The sequence below is a fragment of the Etheostoma cragini genome, chromosome 2, assembly GCF_013103735.1.
Source record: "Etheostoma cragini isolate CJK2018 chromosome 2, CSU_Ecrag_1.0, whole genome shotgun sequence".
Lineage (NCBI taxonomy): Eukaryota > Metazoa > Chordata > Actinopteri > Perciformes > Percidae > Etheostoma > Etheostoma cragini.
This window is the reverse complement of record NC_048408.1, coordinates 27400380-27411330: the sequence shown is the minus strand read 5'-3', so window position 1 is coordinate 27411330 and position 10951 is coordinate 27400380. Positions and strand designations below refer to the sequence as shown.

At 39.0% G+C, this 10951-nt stretch overlaps 2 protein-coding genes across 2 annotated transcripts; one reads left to right on the top strand and one right to left on the bottom strand.

The window, feature by feature from the left end:
* The first annotated feature begins 563 nt into the window (after positions 1-563).
* LOC117952593 (beta-galactoside-binding lectin-like) lies at positions 564-5117 on the top strand. The gene is made up of 4 exons (XM_034884997.1): positions 564-693; positions 2859-2932; positions 3053-3212; positions 4707-5117. The coding sequence occupies exons 1-4, from the start codon at positions 568-570 to the stop codon at positions 4851-4853; spliced, it is 507 nt and encodes a 168-aa protein (XP_034740888.1). The 5' UTR covers positions 564-567; the 3' UTR covers positions 4854-5117.
* Positions 5118-6562: 1445 nt separating this feature from the next.
* On the bottom strand, positions 6563-9275 carry LOC117952481 (urotensin-2 receptor). The gene has a single exon (XM_034884812.1). It carries the CDS (start codon positions 8097-8099, stop codon positions 7017-7019), a length of 1083 nt encoding a protein of 360 aa, XP_034740703.1. The 5' UTR covers positions 8100-9275; the 3' UTR covers positions 6563-7016.
* Between the last annotated feature and the right edge of the window lie 1676 nt (positions 9276-10951).

Genomic DNA, 10951 nt, shown 5'->3' with positions numbered 1-10951 from the left:
GTCACGCACATAAGAAAGGCGTAGCTGTGAAGAGTTTAAACAACAAAATACATTTCACACACCCATTTTTAGAAATCAGAACACATCTATTGCATATGGCCAGTGCAAAAATGGGGTTGCTGTCCCCATACAGGCCAAAGTATGGTGGTGGACTGGAAGCTGTAGAGGTGCCAGTTCACTTCCTGGGCACTGCCCAGGTACCCTTGAGCAAGGCATCGAACCCCCAACTGCTCGGGCGCGATTAGCATGTATAGGTACTGAGCATATGTGTGTAATGGGTATAATAACAAAATCTACAGTGAAAACATCGGAACTTCCCTTGTGGGATTATTAAAGTATAAATTATTACAATTATTATTATTGTAAAAAAAAAAAAAAGTCTAGCAAACAAACTAAATAAAATATGTGTACAATATACCTTAATTGCAATTGCCATTGCTAAACAATGCTAATGCAAATAATTATGTATTTTCATGCCAAGGAGTTTCCATCCAAAACTACAACCATCCTGTAAAGTAGAACAGCGAGTACGTAGTACCATTGAAGGGCAAATATGGGTGAATGGTCATGTTTTTACAACCCTTTCCTCGTTTGTCACTTCCTGCCGCCAGCGTCACCAGTGTTATAAAGACCACTCACCTGCCTGCAGAGCTTCATCACTGGAGGAGCAGCCCACTGAAGACAGCAGCCATGGTAAGTGGATGTGAAAGGCTTCATCCATAGGAGGTTTCTTCATTCTCCACATGGACAAATATTCATTATCTTGTTATTCCTTATCTAAGTTATGACATCAAAAGCTCAGAACAAGAATGTTTCTCTGATTCTCTCCAAACTCTTTAGCCAAATCCTATAACCTGACTCTAATTATAATGCTTGTGATGTGTAATGAGAGGTACTGTATATCTTGCTGTGTGGCTTTCTCATTGCATTGTTTAAACCAATATTCACACATTTCACAGATCCAGGTTAAATGTAAGTAAGGTCAAAGTATTTAAAAGAGGTTTTGGAGCGTCCCTGGTTAATCATTAACCCAGATTAACCAGAGTTTTGTGTTGAAGAAGTGCTGATGGCTTGTCCCCAGAAAGGAGAGAAAGCGTTTGGTAGCATTAACACATTTGTCATTTTTTCAGGTCTAATTTTTTTTTTCTACAGGTCTAGTTTTTTACTGACATCTTGTCAATCATTCCAGCAACACAGACATATTTCTCACTTCTGCAGTGTGACAAAGGTGTGCAGATCAAAATCAAAGCTGACCAACAAATCTGAAATGTCTGTATTTTTGACCAAAAAGTGCTCATTGCCTACGTAACACTTCTAGTGAGTGAGTAAGTAAGTGCCTCATGGTTTACTCAGTCCCCTCAGAGTAAAGACCCGTGACGGTTTGATCCCTGTGAGACATTAGGGTTGGGGGGAAAGAGCAATACAGCATAGGATTGCATTTTTTACTATGGTAATATTGTATCGAAACACAGATGCCAAGTATTGATGAATTATTGGATGTGTGTTTGTCCGTTTGTCTGCTTGACAATCCTATTTTGCAGCAATTGAAGTGAGATGAACAAACAGAGAAATGTATCTTTTGAGGTAAAGACAGATGTTGACAAAGTTTTTGGGGATATTATTTGAAAGTAGGAATACATTTGAAGTTGGAAAAAAAAGTAAAAATAAATTTCAATAAATCGAAGAATATTGCAAGACATGCATGTATTGCAAGGTATGATGTGTCCAGTGGCTTGGCAATGTGCTAGGAAGTTGCACACTGCTCCTAATCCTTAGGGTGACTCAAATTTCCACATTATTAATTATTTATTGTAATCGTTACTAATCGTGTGTACCTTGACATAAATATTCTCCAATGCTCCTGCCTGTGCAGTCAATGATGAACCAGTATTGATCTGAGATAAGGGATACAACATGAATATATGAATATATTGTTAGCTCTATCTATAGGTGTGGTACAGGTATGTAGGGGCCAGGATGTTAAAGTTCATGTGTAACTCAAATCAGGTGATGCACAGCACACACACACACACACACACACACACACACACACACACACACACACACATACACACACACACACAAACTCAAACCAGGTGATGTAACCTGATTTGTAAGTCAAATCAGATATTGCCCAGCATATACGCAAACAGGCGCGCGCACACACACACACACACATCTTTAAGTGAGGTGTGGTAGCGGTACTTATCTAGTGTGTGCAGATATTGTACCAGAAGGTCTGTGTGTGGGCGTCTTTTTATGGTTTTATTGTGTCTGTATAGCCATCACATGTCAAGGAACAAATACGGCGCCTTCCTGATTCAGTACTTTTACAGCCGAGGGTACATGTTCCACCCTGGTTGATCATCAACAGCTAAAACAAGAACACCTGTTATCAGTAATTCTCCCACATTACACTGGACACACAATCCCACAAACGTTTGTCTCTAAAATATTCAAATTATACACCAAATCTATTTCCATTCCATAGATTAAAAAGAGATGGAATATCTTGAACTGATAAACTATTCATGGTATGTCTTACCAAGCTTTTAAATGTGAAAACAGAGCAGCCAGTAGTTCAAATTTCCCCTGTTTCTTGTAAAATATCTCTTCTCTCCCCAAATTACTGGTCTTATCCAAACTTTAGTTGTACTGAAATGGGACAAGGCAACTAGTTATACACATGTTCTCATTTAAAAGTTGTAAAATCACTTGTTTCCTCAATAGAGCCACTTTTGTTCTGTGTGCAGTAAAGTTAGATTTGAATATCTATGAACAGGTAATTTTTATTCAGACTCATCCATCCATCCGTCCAAATTAGTTCCCATGTTCCTCTTTGTCATTTCTCTTTACAGTTAATCAAGGATATGACATTCAAGGAGGGGCAGGAGTTTAAGATCCGCGTCAAGCCCAAGGACGACTGCAGTTCGTAAGTCCCCCTCACAAGAGATCAAGTTGTCAGTGGTGTGGATTCAGTTAGGAGGAAGTTGATATAGTTCATGTTTCATCAACACCTTCCCTTTTTCATTGCACACTGTCTTTTTTGCAGCTTTGCCATCAACTTTGGTCATGACACTGAGAACATCGCAATGCACTTCAACCCCCGTTTCGACTCCAACACCATCATCTTCAATTCCTTGTCCGGGGGATGCTGGGGCTCCGAGCAATGTGAGGGAAACTTCCCCTTTATGCGTGGGGAGGAATGCAAGGTGTGTTGGGAGAGGATAAGGGTGCAAATTGTCTGTAATGTCTAAGAATCCTGTTTAGTCTGATACCAAACAGCAAAATCATTACATACACTTACAAGGTTGAGTCAAATAGATGTAAGTAGAAAGACTTTGATACTCATACAGTGTACTGTTTAGCCACAAGTGACAATTACAATAAAATGGTAAATGATTAAACATAACACAGTAGCATGACCACAAGAAGAGAATATTCACCATGTCATTATACTGACTCAGTAAAGTCAGTTACACAGCAATATCTACCAAAACATTTGCTAATATTAGCTAAAGTAGACCTTTTTCATTTCATATTGTAGCCCTGTCTCGTAGCACTAATAGCCTTTTTTTCTAATCAAAGTCCCTGTGGGGAGGAGTTACATAAAGTAACATAACAACCATACTTATTTTAACCAAAACCATGATCTTTAATTGTAATTTTGTTTCAATTCACAACATTAACTACATGTTTTAAACTACTACTTATCTACTTCAGGGAGGCCCGGGGATTGTGCATGCTGGGTCACTGGAATAAATTGTTAATGTTATCAATTTAGCCTAGCTGGTGTTTCCTACAATAACTGCTATATATCTGCTCTAAAAAAGGTTAATTAGTCACCATGAGCTAGTGATATTTATACCAGACCAAGAAGTCATAAGTTGTATCAGCAAAACCCCTGACTATTTATTGAATTAAGGCGGGTGTTTTATTGCTTGTCATTTCACCTTTTCATTTCTAAGAGCAAGACAGAGTTATATCCTTCTCTCCAAAATGATATACAGTCTCGCTTTAAGACAGTTTGCTTTTCCCGCCAAATGCAAATCAGTTTAATTTAATTTAAATAAATAGAGAGTAAGAGAAAGTACACACAATCATTGTGTTTCAGCATTCTAAGAAAGACAGATAATAAAAATAACTGCGACAACAAAAATGCTACTGATATAAATTCTGTTTTAGACACTTTACCTATTTTTACATGAAATTCTGCAGCTCCTATAATGACAAACATCTAATTCCGAAAGCAACGTCGGCCCAGTTCTTAAAGAATGAAGTTGCATTCTTATGGTTTTAGCATTATTTAGACAACAAATGTTTTGAGCTGCTTTTGGTGGTGATTATAGTTCATACACAGACCTGCTGTATTTTAAAGAATATTCTTTTGCAGACAACTGGCAAAGTACGTTTGCTGTATTTATCGAGTCATTTGGCTCAAGCTCAAACTTCATTCAGTATTTCGCCATAAGGAGGTTTATCAGGGGGCTTGGTATTTGTGGTGTAACACTGTTAAATCAACAGACACCCAGCTATCAGATCACAAAGGGAGTTTATAGGCTCATAAAACTGAATAGCCGCTGAGAGAGATAGTCTTGCTTATCTACCGCAGTCTTTCTGTTTTATTGTATGAAAAGAACCGATACTTGACGCAGAAAGATAAATGACATAATTTCCTCTTCTGATTTTTATCCCTTATACCTCAGTTTCACATCACCTTCAACAGTTCGCAGTTTTACATCAGGCTCCCTGACGGCTCCATGTTGAACTTCCCCAACCGACTGGGAGACGTCAAGTACAAGTACTTTGATGTCAGCGGTGATGCAAGGATCATCGGTGTCAAGATCAAATAGAAGTGGAACTCTTCTTAAATCTTGACCTATCCATATTTTGTGTTTTGCTGTAAAAGTCTGTTTCACATTATTGAACCCAGGCCTGATAATTCATCTTTTCTCGTGCTGAGGCTTATGAGAAAAATAACACTAGAGATATACCAACAGGGAGTGTTGATGTTGTAATAAGAGAGCATAGCCTAAAGAGGGAGCCACAGCACATATTACATCACTGTGTCTGTTTGACATCTCATCAGTCAATGGGTTTGTTAATAAATGCTGTGGAAAAAAGATGTCTCTGTCCCTATCTCTCACTGTCTAACACACACTAACACAAAACACCATACACAATCGCCAATAAACGATCGATGGATATTATTCAACTCTAAATGCAACATCCATAAAACACAGCCATTGTTTGTATCTGAATCAGTTCATTTAAAAAAATGAGTGTATAATTGTGTAGGGCCTTGTATGCTAGGAACAGGACTTTGAAATTTATGCTGTAAGCAACTGGAAACCGGTGCAGTTTAAGGAAATAATTAATCCCTAAATTATTTGTATATTAGCAAAGTCATATGTATTGTCTTAAAATGGAAAGGAAAACTGAAAAAAACTCTTAAATAATAATTTACCTCCCACATTCCTTAACAATTAACCAAAGGCAGCATGAAGAATTTCACACACAGGGTGAAAAGAGGAGCTGCAGCAATGTGCAGTACAACCAAAATATGGTGTTTGAAAATAAAAACACATAAACCTATTCTGGTACAAGCTCTAAATACAACGATGAACCTGAAAATTAGCCTGATACGAGCCCTTTAATAAATGTGAACACCATTTTATTATTGTATTATTCTGCATAAATCTCGACATCTGTGGTGGTATTTATTACTTTTATATTGCAAAGCTTGTACAAAAGGGTGACATGTTAAACCTGGTATTAGGGTTCGGCCACATTTAAAAAAATTGAAGGCTATGTGAACAAAACAAAGCAGACACAGTACAATTTGTAGAAGAAATATCAACAGCAATAGAACAAAAAAAATATGCAGTGGGGATATTCTTGGATCTTAAGAAGGCATTTGATACAGTAGACTACAATTTACTGATCACGAAATTACACAAATATGGAATTAGGGGGACTGCACTTTCATGGTTAAATAGCTACTCACAGAACAGAACACAATATTTTGAATTGCAAAACCATAAATCAAAGGTGAAGAAAATCACCTGTGGGGTCCCCCCGAGGTCAGTGTTGGGACCATTGTTGTTTAACTTGTATATAAATAATGTATGGGAGGTGTCAAAAACACTGACAACCATTTTATTTGCTGATGATACTTATTTAATCTGTTCTGGGGAAAATTTGTAACAACTCTTGGATACAGCAGAAAATGAATTAAAAAAAGATGAAGAGACTTAACTGTAAGGATAGAGCAAATAATAGAGGATATAACAGGATAATGCAAAAAAAGGGACCATACAACGTGAGACTAGGTAAACTCTTACAGACAATTTACAGGAGGACTCAAAGAAGCCGTGGCTTGGAGCTGAGGAATGTGGCACGATGCAATCAAATTCCACGAAAGATGATTAAATATCCTTAACAGGTAAGTGTTTATGTGGGTGCGTAACGTGTATGGCAAATAGGAGAGTAAAGGTAACTTTGTAACTTTTCCAATGCCAAATTAAACATTTCTTTTTAAAACAACTCACATTTAATCCTTTCCAATCTGTATTTGTCAGAATAATATCATCAATGCCAAGAAAGCAGAATTGGAGATAGTTAGAAAGGTAATTATACTGTGCACGTGGCGATAAGTGTTAGATTATACAGTAAAGAACACAAGTAAAATACTGTGCCATGTGTGCTGTTTGCCCTCCAACTAGAAGACTTGCGGTCAGACCTTTATGTTAGCAAACATCACATGCTGTGCGTAATTTCTCCAGCTCGTTAAGAGCGCTGGTTAAACTTCTCAAGAGAGCTGGCAACTTGTCGCATTGCACTGCATATGTTTGCAGAATTTACAAAGTCTGTAGAAAATGTCTCACAAAAAGGACATTTTCCAGTTTGCGTAGCCTACAATATTACTAGAAATGTCCTCTCTCAAGCTGATTGTCGGTTACTAACCTTTTCTCACTTGAGTGTCTATGCTCAGTATTCGCTCACTTATTCGTCCACTAAAGGTCCTGCAGTGGACAAGTCACAGCTGACCCGGGGTCAGCCCTGCTTGAACCCACAGACTGACCTTTCTGGGCCAAGTAATCTTTATAGTTCCGGGTCAGCAGAGTGTAAAGAAATGGATTGATGCAGCTGTTCCCATATGTCAGACACGTAACAAAGAAATTGACATAATTATGAGCAGCTGGAGACAAAGCTTTCAGGGACTCTGGAGAGAACAGTCTGGCCAGCTGCCATCCCCAGAAAGGTAAGAAACAAGCCCAGTAGACCATTACGATGCTAAAGATCATTGACACGACTTTTTGTTTGAGTCCTCTCCTCTGGGCAGACCGGCTGCTACATCTTAAACTAGCCTGCACTGCCCAGTAGCGGCTGGCTAGCCCCACATACAGCCCAACGATGACCAATCCAGGAACTAAAACACTTGTAAGAAACAGGACTGTGATGTAAGCCTTGAAGGCCTCAGGGGTCCAAGTAGGAAAGCATATGCTCTGGACCAAACCAGCCGTCGTTGGTTTGCCCTCCCTGAGTCGGATCATCACCATCATGGGAAGCGTTAGCACAAAAGCCAAACCCCAGATAATCCCGGCCGCTAGCTTTCGTTTACGGGACAAGGATCTGTGGGCGCTGAAGGGCCTAGCAACGGCACGGTAGCGTTCCAGGCTCATAGCAACCAAAATAAAGACGCTGGCGTGCATAGTGAGGAGGTCGAGACTCAGCAGGATGCGACAGCCAGCCTCGCCAAACAGCCAGTCATGGGCAAAGTAGGTGCAGACTACAAAGGGTATGGTGGAGAGGTAGAGCAGGTCTGCGAGAGCCAGATTGATGATGTAAACGTACATGGAACCTGTCCGGCGCAAGGCGGCTGAACGGGTAATGATGAGTGTGTACGTGTTGCCCGCCACACCCATGGCGCACATGATTGTCAGTGTGGCACCGAGCAGGAATGTCACCCAAAGGCCCCCACTGCCTCCACCACCACCACCACCACCACCACTCTCCTGGAAGCCTCCATCTCCAGGCCCTGGGCTCAAGACTAGTCCCGGCTGTGGAGCGATAGTGGCATTAGGAGTGCAGTTCATCGCAGGTTTGCAATCAAAGGTCAGGCCAATTTGCACAGATTTAGATTTATCTGATGGTTGGCTTCTGCATTAAATTGGAAAAAGGTTTTAAAGTTTGTATTTCCTGCTGTGATGCGAAGCATAAATTGAAGACAGCAGCTGGTTGTAAAGACAAGTCATTTTTGAAAATATGTCCCCCACAATTCAGGTCAATAGCAAACATTACTTGTCATAAATTAAATTAAGCTAAAACCTATTAACTATTGAAGCTAAATCCAAGAAATGGCCAACAGTTGACTTGTGTAAATCCACAGAGAAGGTGTAATTAGACCACATCGGACATGGCAAGCAGCTTCAGTAACTACAGAGCTTCCTGTGGCTTGTACTTCCTGTCCCCGCAAAAGATGTCCTCCACACAGGTATGGTCCTGTGTTTTTCCAAAATCAGTGTGGCACAGGGTGAGTAAGGACACTGCCTTTCAACTTGGCGAACTGCGTTCAAACTCCTGCAATGCTGAGGTGTAGTCGAGCCAGGCTGACATTTCCAGGAAGAGTCTCCCTTTAGGGATTAATTATGTCACTTTCAATACATAAAAAAAGAAATCTGTGTCCACTTGTGTGAATACAGTGAATATCCAGTTTTCCATTGTTGTCTTCTTGATTGCATCAAGTAGGGTTAAATCCAAAGCTGTATTATATTCAGTCAAAATTTGTCTTGTCTCTCTCTCTCTATAGATTTCTACTGACATACAGACACCTAAGTTGTAAAGGTCATTTGCATTATCCAAGCAATCCGTATAAGTGCCTCACTGCTGCTCCTCTGTAAATAATTTGATGAATCGTAGATTCACCCTAATCCATTCGACTGCCTGGTTTGATAGAAGAAGACTGTTGGACCTATGTTCTTTTGAGTTTTCCTGGTGACTCTCTCTCTCCTCGTCTCTCCCCTCCGGTGTCCTCCCTCTTTCTCACCAGTATGAAAAACTAGCACGAGCCTATAGATTTATGAGGTATTCCTCTCAGGCCTCTCAGGTCTGCTGTCTCTGTAGTTTTGGACACCCAGAAATCAATAGCGGGGGCAACTGTCCACAACCACAAACACATTCCAGGATACAACAGCCAAACATCAGACGTATGTATAAGTAAGGAGTGCATTTACGGATATAATCTCTTAATTTTAAACAAATGGCTGAAATTCGTATCTCCTGAACTTTTAAAACGTTTCTGCTGAAGTTGATGGTGAAGGAAATCTATCATATGTTTATTTTAGAGCACCGCATGGTTTTGGAATAATTCACCTTCAGTTTGAGGAGATTGATAATCTACCGTGAGAGACCTATTTTAAAAGACCACTACTACTACTACTACTACTACTACTAATATTACTGAATTTGTAGACAAGTCTGTACAGAGATTCTTTGACAACTTCCAGAGCAATTACTTTAATAGCAATCATCAATATTTTCATGTGGCACTGTATGTCAGTCAGCAATGCTCAAGCATAGAAATGCTTCTCCAAAATATATATATATATACATACCAAACAGACACCAAATCCATATGTAATCTGAGTACCTCTTTAACCAAAATTAGAAAATGAATATAAAACAACACTTTTAAGGACTAATTTCTTGGGTGGGAAAAAATTAAATTTGAAATATTATTTGTTTTGACAAAGACTTTGTACTGTATATGTACTGTATGCCAGAGAGAGGCGTTGTTAGACCATGTAATGGCTTACAGTGCCTCCTGCCTTTATCCCAATGCATCAGCAAATCTCTGTTTTTGTCTTTCAAGTATGTCCTTTACAAAAGTACTAACATGTCTCCAAAAACTTACACAAAATCAACATTTGCCTAGTCTATAAAATACAAAATCACGTTCTGTCCTGTTTAATTCATGATGCAAACTGTCCAGGTAGTGTGTCTGAAGGTATTGTTTTGTTAAATAAAAACCTCTCCTTGACCTTTTGGACTGAAACAGTTCAATACGCAGCGTGACACAGATGTAGATCATAAACTGGACTGCGTTACTTGCTGAATATAAAGTCATGAGAGTAGTACATGTTTATGTACATGTTGGCAAAGGCCTTATGTACATGTTGGCACAGGGTTTTAATCTCACTGTACATATGTATAATGACAATAAAAGGTATTCTATTCTAGTTAAAATGTTTACATAAAACATCCAATAACAATGCTAAAAAAAACAAAAACAAAAAACAGAGAGATAACTCAAAAGGAATTCTGAATCCCTCAAAGATTTAACCAGTTGATGGTCTGTACCCGTCTGACCCATTTGACTCCATGTACCTTATAAGTCAATCATCACAACACACTTGGTATAAAATACAATACCCAGGCAATTCTTGCCTTAAAAATGTCTTTCTCCAAATTCAAATATGTATATATTTACTGTACCATGATAAAAAAAATAAAACAACTTCCAGTGACACACAGAAAGTAATGCGTTTCACATGCCCATATTTAGTTACCATTGGGAAACAGGTGCCATGTCTGAAAAAGCCAAGGAAAGATTGTCATCTATATTTTCAAAAGTGTTACATAAAATCCCAAAAGAAGGATGTTTTAGCACTGTCCAGACTGTTTGGTTATTAAGGGTACTACAAAAAAATTAAAAAATACTAACTCTAACTGATTGTTTTTTCGTTTACTAATGAATATGCCTAGGTTCTCTTGGTCTGCATTTCTAACCCAGTTAAAATAGAATTCCAACACGTAGTTTAGTTGTTTGTATATTTGGAGGGCTGTCAGTAGAAAAAATGAAAAGAATCGGTGCTGCCTACACCATGTTATCCTCCTGCTAGATTTTGCACCTAACAGGCTTAAACATGTTTCAAACTTGTATGTGCAC

Excerpts from the sequence above, each read along its gene's own strand:
- LOC117952593 (XM_034884997.1), top strand. The coding sequence starts at position 568 with ATGTTTTTACAACCCTTTCCTCGTTTGTCACTTCCTGCCGCCAGCGTC. Across the intron at positions 2,933-3,052 it reads CCCAAGGACGACTGCAGTTC|CTTTGCCATCAACTTTGGTC; the intron begins GTAAGTCCCCCT and ends TCTTTTTTGCAG. Across the intron at positions 3,213-4,706 it reads TGCGTGGGGAGGAATGCAAG|TTTCACATCACCTTCAACAG; the intron begins GTGTGTTGGGAG and ends CTTATACCTCAG.
- LOC117952481 (XM_034884812.1), bottom strand. The coding sequence starts at position 8,099 with ATGAACTGCACTCCTAATGCCACTATCGCTCCACAGCCGGGACTAGTC.